The sequence below is a fragment of the Aulostomus chinensis genome, chromosome 9 (genome assembly GCF_037954235.1).
Source record: "Aulostomus chinensis isolate RoL2024-O1b breed Wild chromosome 9, RoL_Achi_v1.0, whole genome shotgun sequence".
Classification (NCBI taxonomy): domain Eukaryota; kingdom Metazoa; phylum Chordata; class Actinopteri; order Syngnathiformes; family Aulostomidae; genus Aulostomus; species Aulostomus chinensis.
The window spans coordinates 5,996,628-6,013,649 of record NC_141328.1 but is presented as its reverse complement, the minus strand read 5'-3'; the positions used below and the strand labels follow the sequence as shown (position 1 = coordinate 6,013,649).

The window sequence follows — 17,022 nt, the reverse complement described above, 5'->3', positions numbered from 1 at the left end:
TTGGTGGATGGCTGCTGACACCCGTAGTAAATCAGAAAGTCACTGCATCTATCACTGAAACCCGGAAGTACGATTACAAACAACATATTGTGTTATTGAAGATGGATGACACAACATATTTCAGGAGAACTATCACACAACAACAACTATTCAAAATTATTCGACTTCATTATTTCAACATCAGTTATTTCTGGAAAAAAAACCACACCCTCAAATGAATATAACCATTGTGCCGTTGTTAAAAATGATAAAGCGGCGAAATGTTTGTGGGAAAGCTGACAAATCTGAGCAGATCTGGTCTTTCAGGGCTCCCCCCGCACCGCTGGGTGGCACTAATCACCCCTCATATATCTACCCTCCCCCTTCTGCTGGTTTTCGCAGGGGGACCCTCCGTGTTTTCCTCATGACTTAAAGTGTTTCCTTGCGCGTTTGGCAATGGATGTGAAACCGCGGAGCTTTGGTCCTTGAGCTGGAGCCATTTTAAAATCTCCAGGGTTGTTTTTCACATCATCCGAGAGAGAAAGAGAGAGGAAATCATGGGCTGCTGCTCTGCCCGATGCATGCTGGTCCTCCTGTGTTGTCTGCAGTTGGTAAGATGTTTTTCTCTCACTGGTGATGCTTCGACATCGATGCTCATCTGCTCTAACACCTCTCCTCTTTCTCCTGCAAAAATGACACTTGATAGCAAATTACGGCGGTAAGATCATTGTAAATCTCTTCTTAAAGCTTAACAGCCATTTGAGGTGTTTTTTTTCTTAAGAAAGAAGAAAAAAGTTCCATTCTTGTTGTATAAGCCTTCCTTTATTTTCTTCTTAAAACTTCAACAATAGGCTACAATACTGCACCAAAAGCAACATATCCTTTGAGGTTATATTTGATGATTATTTAAGATTTCTGCACATCAACAACAGATACTATTTCAGAACATCTGAACATGTAAGTTTTTTGTTGTTGTTGTTGTTTTATTAAAACCTTTTGACGATCCCGGGAGTTATATTCTGAAAATTGACTGATCAATCAGTTTGATAATCCAAAAAAATATTTGCTAATGTCTCATAAAAAAAATAATTAACACTTGCAGCTCTTCCAAATGTAATTATCTTTTAATTAATGGTCTTAGAGTCTGTGTTGATACTGAAATCTGAAAACGCCCATCACTCCAGCCACCATAATGAAGAGCTGCACCCACTTTGTCCTCCTCCTCAGTGTTTCCCACCCTGCCCCCTTCGCTGGGGACCTCAGAGAGCACGATGACCCGGCTGGTGCTTTGTGTTTTATTGCTTTGTTGTCATAACAACTTATTTAATATAGCAAAGCTTTGTGGAATCCACAAGTCGACTGGCTATCATCTGTCAGAGTCTGGTTGAACTAATTGGATGTCTTTGTACGTGGTCTTCGACTCCTGCAGGTGACGGCGCTGGAGAGACAGGTGTTCGACTTCCTTGGCTACCAGTGGGCTCCAATCCTGATCAACTTCATCCACATCATCATGGTCATCCTGGGCCTGTTTGGTACCATCCAGTACAGATCACGCTATGTTGTTATGGTGAGGGAACGGCCTGAGTTTGTTTTAAGCTGGCAAAGGTTCGGTCGACTAAAACATCCTGCGTTAGGGACAGAATGTTGTCTGAAATCACTCTGCCGGAGAGCTAAAATAGGTTCTGTTTGGTTCTGTGTGAAGCATCTGACTGTTTGGCCAGCTTTTTAAAGACAGTCATTTGGCACTTCAGATAAATGGGGTAAAAAAAGGTCACACATTCTAGTATTTTGTTGGATCGCCTTTAGCTTTGATTACGGCACGCGTTCGTTGCGGCATTGTTTCAAAAAGCTTCTGCAATGTCACAAGATTTATGTCCATCCAGCGTGGCGTTAATTTTTCACCAAGATCCTGTATTGATGATGGGAGAGTCTGACGACTGCGCAAACTCTTCTCCAGCATATCCCAAAGATTCTCAGCAGGGTTAAGGTCTGCATTCTGTGGTGGCCAATCCATGTGTGAAAATGATGTGTCATGCTCCCTGAACCACTCTTTCCCAACTTGAGCCCGATGAATCCTGGCATTGTCGTCTTGGAATATGCCCGTGCCATCAGGGAAGAAGAAATCCATTGATGGAATAACCTGGTAGTCAGCTGATCTCATTCTTTGAGCACATAATGCAGCTGAACCTGGACCTGACCAACTGCAGCAACCCCAGATCATAGCACTGCCCCCACAGGCTGGGTGCATGACTTCATCTGCCTCTCTTCCTACCCTCTGGAACAGGGTAAATCTGGACTCAGACCACATGACCTTCCTCCATTGCTCCAGAGTCCAATCTTTATGCTCCTTAGAAAATTGAAGTTTTTTTTTTTTCCGGTTAGCCTCACTGATGAGTGGTTTTCTTCAGGCTACACAGGTGTTCAGCCCCAATCCCTTGATTTCCCCTCACATTGTGCATGTGGAACTGCTCTTACTTTCACTATTAAAGACAGCCCTGAATTCTACTGTTTTTTTTTCTTCGACTTGATTTCACCAAACGTGTAAGTGATCGCCGATCACAATCAATCAGGGTTTTTTTTGCGACCGCATTTCTTCCTGGAAGACGACGGGTCCCCACTGTCCCTCCAGTTTTTAATAATCCGTTGGACGGTTCTTTACCCAATTTTATTTCTGCAATCTCCTCTGATGTTTTCTCTGCTTGGTGCATTCCAGTGATTTGATCCTTCTCCAACGGACTAACATCTTTTCCACGGGACCACGGGATGTGTCTTTCGACATGGTTGTTGAAGAAATAAGTTGCTGCTAGCTGAAAAATAATCGCCCATGCAGTAATTACCTGATAGGAGGCTCGTACCTGTTTGCTTAGTTAAATCCAGGTGGTGACTTTTTTCCTTTTTGGGGGGGGCTAGGCAGTGTATATTTCTAATTAATAAATAGTTTCTCATAGTCTTTGTGCTGCTTCATGGGGAAATAAAACCCTCAGATTTGCCCAGATGATGACACCAAATCACATCATACAGGTAGAGAAGTGTGCGTTTTCTCTTGTTATCACACTTTAAGCACAGTTGTAACTACAACAGCAAAAAGATTCCTTCATTATCCACTCATCTTCATGCCAGTGGAAGGTGGGGTTCAGATTTTTGTCCAAAAACAATGTAAACACTTAACAAAACACTTCTCGGTGAATCACAAGATGGCGTCAGGAACATTTTCCAATACATTTCAGGATTTCAGGACTTCAGGATGACATCAGATGAGCAGTGTGGAAGCATTTTATATTTTTAAGTTAGCATTTTAAAATTGTCATTTCACTACAGTTGTTCAGCACCTTTTCCTGTGAAATTCCCGCAGTGATTTGTGGTCTGAAAAAAAACCCTGCCCCAACCTTCCATCAGAAATGACCGAATTTTCATTTTTGGATGAACTGTCTCTTCAGGGATGCAGTAATTTTACTCCAAACACTAACCCTTCACAACCTCAACCCCAAACATTGTTTTTAGTCTTTATGCTAAGCTAAGATGCTGCTGGCTATATAATTAAGGCACATACAACAGCTGTATCAATCCTCTGTTCTAACCTTTCATCAAATCCCTCCGCCGACCTCGATAATGAAATGAAGATGTAAATCAAATTTTCTGCTTTGAATGGATTCGTTTGTGGTCCTTACTTGGCTCCAGTGATTAGATAATATTCTGTACCGCACCAAATGAGCTGCATTATGATTTCTAGGGAAAAAAATATATAAATTGTAACTGTTTCCATTCAGAATAAGGACACTTGTAATAATTTTGATGGAGAACTGAGTTCATCTCACTGTCATCAAAGATCTTTGTGTGTTTTTCAGTACCTGCTGTGGATGTTGTTGTGGCTCGGCTGGAATGTCTTTGTTAGCTGTCTCTACTTGGATTTGGGGGGGCTTTCAAAGGTGAGTCTAATGGTCACGCAGGTGCCAGATAATTAGAGACCCTCACAGTGACAATTCTAAATACAGTTTTCCTCCCTTTCCTCGTCACGTGCTCCTGTCAAGACCGCCCTGCAGTTACAAACACTTCATGAAAACAGTATATTTCAGTTCTCCATGACTATAAAAGCAGTTTTGGTAAATGTGTTGACTTTCCATTTTATATCTTTATATGATGCTAAGACAAAGATGATTGGTGGTAAAGGCTATCAACCTTTTACAGTACATATTGAGGTTAATATATAACGTATATTAATCAATTATTTATGATTATTACTGCAGTAGAAGTAAAAATGGTGCCAGTAACTCATGTTGTACATTTATTTTAAGCAGAGAAAATCTTTGATGAAAAGTGGAGTTTTGCTTCTTTTTTCTTTTTTTTAGTGCTGCTAATGCATTTTTAAACACTTGGCTATAATTTCAGTTCTTGTAAAGGTTTGGGGAGAGGAGCATCGTTGTGTCTAGTAATTGAAGGTTTCTGGGTGTTCCAGGGGCTGCTACAAAGTGTCCTTTAACTCCATAAATGTTCCCACTGTGTGAATAGATAAATGAAAATGGCTTTGACTCGACTATATATAGTTTACTGGATCAATGTTGTAACTGGATGATGAGCCAGACGTTACATTAGAGCCGCTTCAGTGCAAAGTAGGAGACTGACAGAAGAGCGGTCCGCTCACTGATGGCCAGGCTGAGTGAACAGTAGCTTTTGTGGGAAAGAGCTGCCTGACAACTTCTGTCAGGCATCACTTTTTAATAAAGAAGTTTCTTAAAAATGAACCAATTAGGAGAATCACTAACATTTGCTGACTCAGAGGGGAAGTGATGAAGCGTGTGCGATTTCTCTCCCGTCTCTCTTACTCTCTCTACTGCACACCATCTAATGACGGAGAAATATTCTCCGAGGTCGCCTTCACACCTCATCTGCCCGTTTCATCTCTGCAGGACAGCGATATACTCTCTCTGGGAGTGTCCTCACATCACTCTTGGTGGAAGGACAATGGGCCGGTTTGCGAGAGCGACGGTATTCCCTCTACTGGATGGCAGAACCAGCAGAACCCAGAGCTGACCACCGTGCTGAGCTGCTGGCTGGAGTATCAGTACATAGAAATCCTGCACTGCGTCGTCCAGCTTCTCATATCCGTGAGTGAACAGTGTCAGACGTGTCAGTTACTCTAACTTCCTCATTTGTCACATTTGGTTCTGTCTGAAGCATCCAGGTTCACTTTTAGTAATGAAAGTGAACCTGGATGCTTCAGACTCAATAATTTATTCTATTGAAATATAATTAAAGCAGATTTATTCCATTTTAAATATTGTTAAATATTGATATCACATATTTCTGAAGGCTGAATTCAGTTTTCAACACTACAGACTCCACCCACCTAATGGAAACTAAACTATGCTTTCTTTTTATTAATGACCACATCATTGAAAAATCACACATTTCTTGTTTCTCTTCTTTTTTTATATTCAAAACCAACCAAGTCTACACACTGGTTTAGAGATAAATAAATTTATGTTTAAAACCACCTCCCAAAATTACTGCAGATGTTACTGCAAAATTCTGCGGTATGCAACTTCTGTGTGAATTTCACAGTTTGGAAAATGAAAACCAATGAACCAACAGGGTGCTGCAGGGCTGTGGAAGCGGGTTCCCTCGGCCAAAAACAGTGGAATTTTTACTTTGGATTTTCAATTGCAGCAGAAAATATGGTCCATGAGACACATGAGCTGATGAGATGTGCAGTTTTTGTTCACCCTCTCCACAATTGAACATCCCTTTTAGGATTTTTTTCAAGCATAAACGGAATCATTTAGAGCTATTGATATGCTATGAACGAACTATATCTTGAACAGTTGACTTCAGTGACACCAAAACAGAATCAAATGTTTAACAAGACACAACGTCCTCTTGTGCAAAAAAAAAAACAAAACCCAAATACTCCCAAGTAGATCAACCTGCTGGGGTTCTTGCTCATCAGTGCACTTAATGTTCCAAGAGCGATTTCATATTTAATCAGTGCTTTGAACATTTTGATTCGTGTGCTGCTCTGAGTCATTGATCAAAACACGCTGGAGCTTCTGCAGATACAACGGGTGCTTTTTCTACATGGAGTTGTCTGTGACAATTTCTCCATGCTTGTTTTCAGTCAGAATAATGTTTACGTGTTCAGAATATTGTAAAAGATTAAAATATATATATATATACACATACACACACACACACACAAATATATATATATATGGCAAACGTTAAAGACAAGACTTTCTGCAGCATGTGATTCACTTTTAAAGGCTTTTCTATTAACCTCCACAGCTCCCGGGATTTGTTTTTGCCTGCTATGTCGCCAGCACTTTCTCAGACGAGGAGGACAGCTGTAAGTATGTCACTGATCAGTAAGACCGTCATGCAGAAGGGCAGACGTGAAACCACAGATATCAAAGTGGCGACTATATTTGTACCATTACCGGTACTTTTATAATAACAATCCACCACAAGGCAGTTCCATCTTATTTCTGTGAAAGACAAGATAGTTTTCACCTTGAAATAAGAAGTTAATAATGTATCTATCCATTTGCTCTCACCTTACATTTGTGTAGCTGTTTGTTTTGATCTTTGATATTTCAATTCTTATTCTGCACGTCTTATATACGTCTTATATACGCCCATTCTAATCTACATCATTTTCTTTCCAGTGTCTTCAACTTCTTACATGCAGTGTATTTTTCCTTGTTTTTGTATAGATTATAAATAGTGAACCACGAAAGGGACACCGGTGAGAAAGGGATCCAGACAGAAAATGAAACCACTCTCAAGACGGTCATCGTGTAATTTCTTCTGCACATCTGTCATGGATGCTAAACCCCCATGTGTCACACAGACTCGACGCCCTGAACAAAGAGGGACATTTTAATTATATCACTGTATATACAATGCAGATCTGTCGTTCATTCTGTATGTTTTCTCCAAACCTTAAACGCCAAAAATTTACAAAACTACCTCTGAGTGTGTGTGTGTGTGTATATGTGTGTAAGATATAAAAAAAAAGAAATGAAAGAAAAAAAATACATTGGGCAGAAAGCCATCTGAAAAGAAAACTGTAAGATGTATATAAGGAGCTTTCTTCCTGATGTTGTAACATAAAATATTCATGTTTGATTACAGCAAGAAAATGACCATATTACTTTGTGTTGTGTATTCATTCAGAGAAATAAATGATAATTATACTGCCTGTTTCAGTGGGTTGCACATATTTACTTCTCAGCAAGTAGTAGTAATAAAATAGGCTTGGAGCTACTCCATCTAGCAATACTTTTGCTCTGCCTTTACTACATTATTGAGTTTCGCCCTTTGTCTGTGCTTAAGGTGTCAATAAAACATGTAATTTCAGTGTCACACTTGTCTTAAACATAATAATTTTCTAAAGAATTGAATGGCTTTGAAAAAAAAATTCTGTGTGTTTTATTTAATCCATAAATATAATGTAAACAACTGGTTGGTTAACTAGCAGCGGAATGTGTGCTGCTGCTAGGTAGCCGAGGACGCGTCTTTTACGTAACAGACGTCACTTCCGCCCAGTAGTACCCGGTTGAAGCTGCCATTGGGGCAAGTGAGCAGGGCCACCAAGACTGCTTGAATTTTAATGTTAAGGTTGAGGCTTGAAGCCCCGCTGGATTCATGTTGACAGGACATCGAGGAGTGTCCGCAGGGCTACGAGAAGTGAACCGTCCGTGCCGAGTTGAGACGCCGGCTAACTGCTGAGGCTAACTACCTGCAACTGTTAGCAAACTAACAGCCTCTCTTGCTAGCAATTCGCCTTTCCACCTAGCGGAGTTGCATTAGCGTACACACACTGTACGTCTTGTCAGGGCTTCAACACAACACCTGGAGGATAAATGATGTCTGCCACGAGTATTGACCCTCAGGTAAGGAACAAGGCGGAACCATACGGGTTTCATTTCTTTTGGAAGGCGACATGTACTCTCGGGCCAGCTAGTTAGCCACCTGAGAGGCTGAGTTAGCTTGAAAACTGCTTGTAACCAAGGCCTGGATCACAATGTCCACTTGGTATCTGATTGGGAAAATGATAACAAGCGTTTATTAAAAGCTAAAATGTAATACTCCGTGAAGCGTTTACACAAACGGTCTGGATAGAAATCGTATTCAAGTTTGAAAATGAGCCGCCTGCACATGTAGCTACGCTCATATCTGATGCTTTGAACAACATTCATGACCCACGCAAGCTTTCTTTTCCCCTCCTTTCACATGCGTTCTTCACTTGAATACACCACTAAGATATCGAAAGGACAAGATGCTAGCAAAGGTAAGAGATAAAAGGCTTGTTACTCTCTGTAGCAGTGAACAGACCAACCACCTGATATCTCACCTAGTATTACTGATTTGTGTATTGTTGTGGCCTTATGACAACACTAAAAATATGTACAATATAATCTACATGTGTATCACTCCATATTTCCACTCACTATTTTGTGGCACAGTTTCTTACACCTACATGTAGAACATGTTAACTGAAAAAAGTTTGCACATTTGTCGGGGTTGACTGGATGAGAGGTTGTTTTTCCCAGCAGAATACCACCAGACAGCCTTATCTGTTTTTTCATCTGGGATATATTTAGCTTGATAATGCGCTCTTTGTTAAGAGTTTGTTTCGGAGTGTGTAAAATCTGATGCGCAGCTTTGACAGTAGTTTGAATTCATTTCAGCTTTTCCAGTTTCGGTGCAGAATGGCTCCCTCCACCAGAAGGATACAGTCCATGATAATGACTTTGAGCCCTATCTCACTGGACAGTCTAATCAGGTGGGTGAATTAAATCGACTTATATGGGCCTTAGATGATTGTAATCAAAATACTTATTTGCTGCATCTTCTTGCATTTACAAGAGATTTTAATTTTCTTTCTGGTTGTAGAATAACAGCTATCAATCCATGACAGACCCATACCTGTCCAGCTACTATGCCCCATCCATTGGATTTCCTTACCCCCTCAGTGAGGCTCCATGGTCTACTGGAGGTGATCCCCCTATTCCCTACCTGACTCCCTATGCCCCCCTCAGCAATGGAGACCATCACTTCATGCACGACACAGTATTTGGGCAGCCAGGGGGCCTCAGCAGCAGCATTTATCCTCACAGGTTTAACTTTTTCCCAGAGAACCCAGCTTTTTCAGCCTGGGGCACCAGTGGTTCTCAGGGCCAGCAGACTCAAAGTTCAGCTTATGGGGGGAGTTACAGCTACCCACCCAGCTCTCTTGGAGGTACATTAGTCCCTGATGGCCAGACTGGTTTCCATAGTGACACACTGAGCAAGGCTCCAGGTATGAACAGCCTAGAGCAGGGCATGCTGGGTCTAAAGATAGGTGGGGATGTGACAGGTGGTGGCTCAGGTGTGAAGACTGCTGGCTCTGTGATCGGTGGTGGTGGCAGTGTAGCCGCAGCTGTTGCCACGGGCAACGGGGGCACACCAATAGGAATGCCCCCTCCGAAACCTACATCGTGGGCTGCAATTGCTAGTAAACCTGCCAAGCTGCAGCAACAAAAGACCAAGAACAAGCTTGGCATGCCTCTAGGCGGAGGAGCTCTGCCTCCACCTCCCATTAAACACAACATGGACATTGATACCTGGGATAATAAAGTGGCCACCAAGATGGCGCCTCCTTTGCCCCCCCACCACCAACAGCACCAGCCACAGCAGCTTCACTCTCATCCTCCCAGCCTCTTACCTCCCCTTCAACAGTCCCTTCAGTCTGCTCAGTCCCTCGTGCAGCAGATGACCATGCAGGGTCCTCCACCCCCTCCGCTGCAGTCCTACCAGAACCACACCTCCGCTCCAACACCTCAGACCCGCTGGGTAGCCCCACGCAATCGCAACTTGTGTTACGGTGGTGGAAGTTTAGACAGTAGTGGCTCCTCTAATTGTGGTGGTGTTGGTAACGGAGGTGGAGGTGGATGCATTCCTCCAGAGCTGGGTTCAGAGTCCCACCCCGTCCTGGAGAAGCTGCGAGCGGCTCACAGTTACAACCCCAAGGAGTTTGATTGGAACCTGAAAAACGGCCGGGTGTTCATCATCAAGAGCTACTCTGAGGACGACATCCACCGTTCCATCAAGTACTCCATCTGGTGCAGCACAGAGCACGGCAACAAACGTTTGGACTCCGCCTACAGAGCTATGAACTCTAAAGGTCCAGTCTACTTGTTGTTCAGTGTCAACGGCAGCGGCCATTTTTGCGGCGTAGCAGAAATGCGCTCACCTGTGGACTACGGCACCAGTGCTGGTGTTTGGGCACAGGACAAGTGGAAGGGGAAGTTTGATGTGAACTGGTTGTTTGTTAAGGATGTGCCTAACAGCCAGCTGCGCCACATTCGCCTGGAGAACAATGACAACAAGCCGGTCACCAACTCTCGCGACACTCAAGAGGTCCCTCTGGAAAAAGCAAAGCAGGTGCTCAAGATTATTGCCCAGTACAAACACACCACCTCCATCTTTGATGACTTTTCCCACTATGAGAAGAAGCAGGAGGAGGAGGAGGTGGTGAAAAAGGTAGTTATTACTTTGAGACCATTTCAATTCAAGAATTATATGTAGGGACTATGTGAAAGTCATTGGGGCGCCTGTGTTAATGATATTTTCCTTTATTCAGGTTCACGCTACTCCCGTTTCTATGATGTTCCCAGTTCACATTAAATGTAACTGTGCGAAATGTGAACATCACAAGTGAAAAGTGTAAATACCCTGACGCATTTGATGGGCATTAATTTTGCCTGACTCCAGATTACAATCGGAAATAAATTGTCTTGATGTTGATAAGAAAGATTAAATAAGTTAGCTGCTGGTCACCACGGGTAAACAGATAACCTAATCACCAGGTGTGTTTTCAACTAACGTTAGCTTCTTCTCTGGCTGTGATGAGGAAAAATTCATTTGTTACACAGAGATGGGACCGCCGTCTTCTACCTGAAGCAAAACCCACCTTCATGGCTCGGGGTACACATGACAGCTTCATGTCAGTATTTGATCTCTTTGTTTTAATGTCATAAATATCACAGAAGAAGGCTGAAATAAAATGACTCTGAGCAAAGAAACAAATTACATCTGTGCAAGAAAATAACCAGCCGGACACCCTCCCTAGCTGATAATGTTCACCCAGTCCTTTATTCTTAAGCTGGCTAAGTTCTTTGCTACTTCATTGCCCTTTTAGTCCATGAAATAATCATTTCTGATTGTAAAATTTGAAGAAAAAAAAAAAACATCTAAATCTATTGTAATTATACCTGGTTTGGCATTTTAATGAGGCTTTGCATGTTTCTCTTAACAGAGCTATGAACCTGCCTCAATACAGAGCCGATCCCGAATTGATCAGGTAAAAAAAGAACCTGTTGTGCATTACATCAAACAATATAAGAGCTCTTCAGCATATGAGAGACGAATGCTGCCATAGCTAATGTTGCCATAGAAATGAAAAGAAAAATACTATTATCATGTCTACACTTACATCCTTTTAAGTTATTTCTTTTGTATTCATTTCTCATTAATTACCGTACTTATTTATTTCTGTATTTCTGTAAACTGTCACTGGTCGTTTGAGGCTAAACTTCATCAGATTAGGATGAAGGCCACCACACACAGGAGGCCAGGCCTTCCCTTTTTTTTCATTAAGAATTTGCCATTTATGTTTTTCTCTTTCATATACATATACATTGTCTCACACATTTCATAATTGAGGATCTTTCTATGTTTTTTTTCCCCGTTAAGCTCCTTTTTTATGATTTGGAAAGTTTTAGTCCTGCATGTTTAGTGTTTCATATAACTTGGCTAAAAATAAAAATTGGCTCAGAATACTTCACTTGGATAGCAGAATGAAGTTTGCAAATATAAATTATAATTCCACTGAAAGTTCATACATGATGGTATTGAATTTCTAGGCTTTTTTCTGGATCCTCATTTGGTCTTTAGCATTTTTAAACCGTGCAGTGTTTCCTAGAATATCTCGTGCCGGCGATGTGATATCAGTCTTCTTCTTCCTCTTCCTAGCAGATCTGATAATATGTGTGTTTTTTTATGTCCTCTCCATTCAGGATCGTCAAAAGTAAACAACAGAAGATGACTTCTGAAAGCTTTGGATGCTTGGATGGACATATTGAAATGTAGATTTAGAAAAGAAAACGCAAAGACATGAAGAAATTGAAGACTAATATTTTTTCTATTTAATTTTGTCGACTTCGGCCCATGTCAAACTCTTGAGCCACGTTGCTCCTGGTTCCCATTCTTTAGGAAGTGTGCAGGGATGAAGCTAGTTCCACCGATTGAATCACTTCAATAATATATTTTTCTTTTCTTCTTGATTTTTTTTCTTTCTGTTCCTTTTTCAGCCTTTTAAATCTCTATTGTTACCCCGGAACTTGCATTCTTATCTAAATATAAGTAACAAATATCTTGCACGTCTGTTTTGAAAATCTCTTGACAACATGCTGCTGATATTCAGTGACTGTTCACTTTGTGGTTTGTGTGTTGGAGAAATGTGAAGTGCTTGTATTGGTTAATCTTACTGAGTGAACAACACTTTATTGACAAATGTCTGCTATCTGTGTGTGGCCAGTTGTATTTTATATCATCAGAAGAGGAAAAAAATAACTTCTATAAAGCCCTTTTTTCATGTCAGGGGTGTCTGGTTTAGGAATGTCTACACTGAAGGTCTGTATGCATAGGCATAATTGTGCAAGGTTGTGACATTAGAAAGTGTTAGATTTTCAATGACGCGTCACCTAGCTTATATCCATCCATCCATCCATTTTCTATACCGCTTATCCATTATGGGTTGCGGGGGGGGGGGGGGCTATCCCAGCTGACACTGGGTGAGAGGCGGTGTTCACCCTGGACAGGTCGCCAGTCCGTTGCAGGGCCATCAGGAGCAAGTAGGGGCTCAGTATCTTGCTCAAGGATACTTGGACGTGGTCACCGGGGGAAGTGAGGCTCGAACCAGTGACCCTTCGGTTGCTCGACAGCCACTCTACCTCCGAGCCGTGCCGCCCCCACCTGCCTGATAACGTATTTGAAATTGGACATCACAGTGGAGAAAATACTGTTTTATCTCCCAAGAATCGAGCCTTAACATTTGATTTCAGCGACAGTATAAATGATTATTTTGCAATTCTGTACCTCAAGTTTGTCCAGCTAGAGATTCAGGGAAAGGATGTATAGAGATCAAATGCTCTTTAAGGTGGTCCCTCTCTTTCTTATTTAGATGAACAAATATATTGTATGAGTTCAGCTTTCTATGGAGACAAAAAAAAAAATTGCTTTCTGTCTTTGTTTCCCAGTTTTTCTTACGGTTGCTTTTATTTCCCTGCTGTCCCAACAGAGGTCTCTGTTTGTCAAATTCTGGAGGCAACGTACTGTAGCATGTGCTGCTTTTAAAGCCGGGCCTGTCACTTTTCTTTGTTGTAATTTCTTAACATAATTGTCATTTTGACACCATTTTCACTGCTATAACCTCTCCACATCATCTTCATAAAAATGTAAGCTTTAATGTACTGGCATTTCTAACTGCGAGCGCCTCAAAATGTTTAACTGTAGCATTATACTTAACTGATTTATTGTCAAGTGTATGAAAACCCAGAGACTAGCCTATATGCTATATGTTTGTGACTTTTTTTAAATTGCTTGCTGTATTGTGTCTGTGTGTATGCGAGCGTGAAAGAAAAGAGAGGGAGTACGACCGTGGAGCAACCAGAGTTATATAATGGTATTGGAATATAGAAAATTTATGCAAAAAAAGTTTTAAGTCACCCCTGAATTAAATATCATTGTATCAGAGGTCACTATCACATTCTTAGATTTGATCATGTTCATTATTAAAGATATACTTATCTGTTTTTGTGCTTTCTTTCATTGTTGTATAGATTGTTGGTGCGATCAAAACGACATTCTCAGACCACTTGAATTCATATTTTATTCGTATTTATTCAGCCGTAAACAAAAAGTTGAAAGTGCTCAACATGAAAGCAAATGCAGGCCAACAGTTACCATTCGTTATCATTCATTGTGCCAAGCTAATTTGTAGTGAGCTGTTCTGTGAGTGGCAGAACTACAGCTTTTATACGGGCCAAGATTATTCCAACGGTATTCCTTTGGCTTGTCAGTGGTAAAACAAATTCAGAAAACCAACCAATCAACAACAGTCCACAACATCAAACTGAACCCAGATGTGTGTAAATCTTGTACCCATCTGGCAATGCTGGTGCTTGTAATTTTGAAAAAGTTAACCTATCGATAAGCTATTCATAAAAAAAAGTGTAAGAGTATAAATTTCTGAGCCCATGTAGCCGTCAGGGGTACCAAACCACCCTGGATGCCCCTCTGCCTCTGCCTCTGCCTCCTAAGTGCAGTCCCAGAGGAGAGATGGGTGTCCTTCACCTTGTCTGGCTCTGGCAGTGATGACGATAAATTATTTCCTTTCATGAGTTCCTTTCATCCGCCTTTTGCCAGTTACAAAATATACTCCTACAGCCCGGAGTGTTGAAAACAGGCAGCACAAGCAGGCGTTCTCTCAGTCAGATTTAAATCTCTCCATCTTCATGAAATGGTGTAGGACGTGCTGAGTGTGATCCCTCTCTTGGCATTCACCGCGTGCCTTAATTGTATGGCTGATAAATCAAGGTCCGCCGTGAACACGAGGAGCGGCAACCCTCTCCTGGACCTGGGAAAGTTTGATTCATGTTTTCTTTGGTATATTTCCACCTGGATATACATATATTCATCATGCATCAATGGCCCAGTCAAGAATACTGGGCCAGAACGGGCTGATCGTGTTGTATGAGTCAGACTTGGGTCACTGAACTGGGCCAGAAAACATAAGAACTTGCCAGATTAATTTGGTGGCACTTGCATACCACTAACCTGAACCACTGACCCGCAGTATTCTCATCGGGGACAGGCTTTTCCCCAAAGAACTGGTCTCAAGTCTGTCTAGTGTCCCTTAAAGTGGCTTAAATCATTCACTCCATCCCAGCACACACACACAAACACAAACACACACACACACACACACACACACACACACACACACACACACACACACAACATAATAAAGGCCTGGACGCCATTGCAGTATTGCAAGGCTGCTTTTACGCCAATAAAACGACACACTGAAACACGCAGTATCAGACACGTTGTTCTCCGCCTGCCGCTCCTCCTCAGTTATTACCACTGTTAATTGTCCTCTTGTCTCCGGTCAGCAGCTGACATTCGGATCTGCGAGAAAGGATTCTCGTGTGTCCGTATCTGGACCATACCAGAACGTTCCCGGTGCTGGCATCGGTGATGCGGGCGGTCAGGCCCACTGATGTCCGGTCAGAGATAGAATCGGTGGATTGAGGATCAAATATACCCAACCGACACTTCCTCGGGTTTTAGTCATGGTTATTCCTCTACAGTATTTAAAAAACAAAACAAAAAACAAAAAAAACCCGGTTCGCGTGTTGTGTCCATGTCTCGGCGCTTCCAATCTGAAACGTCATGACGTGCATCTAACCGCGTCCTGCAGACCGACCGAGGCTGAGCGCCTCCATCCCCGCGGACGACACGAGGCGCTGACCGGTGTGCTGAAACCGGACCTGCGGGATCGATGGAGACGTTTCGCCTGCACCAGCTTCCTGTAACTTCCTGTGAATTTAACTTCATGCAGAGCGAAGATGTGGTTTCTCCTGTGGTATTTTTGTGTATTTATAAACTGTTTTCTTCTATATCATAAACAGCAGAAGTTTAACCACTAACCCTAAAGATTAAGAGTGATTTTGGTCATTTTGCTGTTTAATCTTTTTGGAAATAACATAATCAAAAGTCTTTTTATTTGATTGGATTCGATTGGAAGATTCAGCCTCTCCTTAGCTTGGCTGCTTTAATGAGGTTTAACAATACAAAATTAGACATATTTCCATAATTTCTCTCTTAATTCTGGATAAAAAAATATTTTACTGAAGTGTGATTGACTTATTTTCCCATCACAATTACAATTTAAGCAATGATGGAACGGATGGCAATTTACATTTTTTAATTTCTTGAACATGAGTATGAGCAGGAGGAGGTAGAGCGGCCGTCTAGCAACTGAAGGATCGCTGGTTCGATCCTCACCTCCCCTGGTGACCACGTCCAAGTACCCTTGAGCAAGATACTGAGCCCCTAATTGCTCCTGATGGCCCTGCGATGGACTGGTGACCTGTTCAGGGTGAACCCCACCTCTCACCCAATGTCAGCCGTGACCCTTAATGGACAAGCGGTAAAATGGATGGATGGATGGAGTACAGTATGAACAGTATTAAAGTGCTGCTTCAGTTCCTCAGACTGGTTTTTATGAGGCTTCATTAGATTTGAATATGGAAACACCATTACCGAACAGCATGCTGCATTGTAGCTGCTGGAAGTGGAGCAACTGTAAACTGCATTACATTCATTTTTCTTTTTCTAACAGAACAATGACAGGATTTCATGAGATGATGAACAGGAGAGGAAAGAAGAAAAACAGAAAACATCTTCCAATAAAGGCGGCACTGTGGTGCAGTGGTCAGCACTGTTGGCTCACAGCAAGACGGTTCAAGGTTTGAGCTCGGGATCCTTCTGTGTGGAGTCTGCATGTTCTCCCTGTTCCTGTGTGGGTTCTCTCTGGTACTCCAGCTTCCTCCCACAGTCCAAAGACATCAAGAGGGGACGAGGCTGATTGATACTCTAAATTGACTGTAGGTGTGACTGTGAGTGTGAATGGTTGTTTGTCTCTATGTGTTGGCCCTGAGATGGTCTGGTGACCTGTCCAGGGTGAACCCCGCCTCTCACCTGATGGCTGCTGGGATAGGCTCCAGCCCCCACCCCTTAAGCAGTAGAAAAGTGATGGATGGATGGATGGATCTTCTCATAAACAAATCTGTTTCAAGGTTGTTGTTGTTTTTTTAACTTTTGGTTATAAAAGGGCCACTTGGTTACTGAAATGAAAGTGATTACAGGAAGAAAGGCACAATTTGGTGAAAGTGCTAAAAACATCTAAAACTACCCAAGATGGGTTATGAGCACAAA

General features: G+C 42.0%; 2 protein-coding genes across 3 annotated transcripts; both read left to right on the top strand.

The window, feature by feature from the left end:
• The first annotated feature begins 373 nt into the window (after positions 1-373).
• nkain5 (sodium/potassium transporting ATPase interacting 5) lies at positions 374-7,339 on the top strand. Its single transcript, XM_086212571.1, has 6 exons — positions 374-590; positions 1,409-1,546; positions 3,825-3,905; positions 4,884-5,081; positions 6,259-6,319; positions 6,687-7,339. Exons 1-6 carry the CDS (start codon positions 537-539, stop codon positions 6,695-6,697), a joined length of 543 nt encoding a protein of 180 aa, XP_086068697.1. The 5' UTR covers positions 374-536; the 3' UTR covers positions 6,698-7,339.
• Positions 7,340-7,514: 175 nt separating this feature from the next.
• ythdf1 (YTH N6-methyladenosine RNA binding protein F1) lies at positions 7,515-13,826 on the top strand. Of its 2 annotated transcripts, XM_086213351.1 has the most exons (7): positions 7,515-7,868; positions 8,239-8,266; positions 8,667-8,761; positions 8,872-10,500; positions 10,893-10,963; positions 11,276-11,320; positions 12,036-13,826. In XM_086213351.1, exons 1-7 carry the CDS (start codon positions 7,839-7,841, stop codon positions 12,106-12,108), a joined length of 1,971 nt encoding a protein of 656 aa, XP_086069477.1. In that variant the 5' UTR covers positions 7,515-7,838; the 3' UTR covers positions 12,109-13,826. The 2 variants fall into 2 exon arrangements, with proteins under 2 accessions (XP_086069477.1, XP_086069478.1); XM_086213352.1 differs by lacking the exon at positions 10,893-10,963.
• Positions 13,827-17,022: the final 3,196 nt, after the last annotated feature.

What these genes read in the sequence shown, in the direction of transcription:
- nkain5 (XM_086212571.1), top strand. Translation starts at nt 537, where the DNA reads ATGGGCTGCTGCTCTGCCCGATGCATGCTGGTCCTCCTGTGTTGTCTG. An exon ending in TCCTGTGTTGTCTGCAGTTG is followed by an intron (nt 591 to 1,408) that starts GTAAGATGTTTT and finishes CGACTCCTGCAG; the next exon opens with GTGACGGCGCTGGAGAGACA. An exon ending in GATCACGCTATGTTGTTATG is followed by an intron (nt 1,547 to 3,824) that starts GTGAGGGAACGG and finishes TGTGTTTTTCAG; the next exon opens with TACCTGCTGTGGATGTTGTT.
- ythdf1 (XM_086213351.1), top strand. Translation starts at nt 7,839, where the DNA reads ATGATGTCTGCCACGAGTATTGACCCTCAG. An exon ending in TCACTGGACAGTCTAATCAG is followed by an intron (nt 8,762 to 8,871) that starts GTGGGTGAATTA and finishes TTCTGGTTGTAG; the next exon opens with AATAACAGCTATCAATCCAT. An exon ending in AGGAGGAGGTGGTGAAAAAG is followed by an intron (nt 10,501 to 10,892) that starts GTAGTTATTACT and finishes TTTGTTACACAG; the next exon opens with AGATGGGACCGCCGTCTTCT.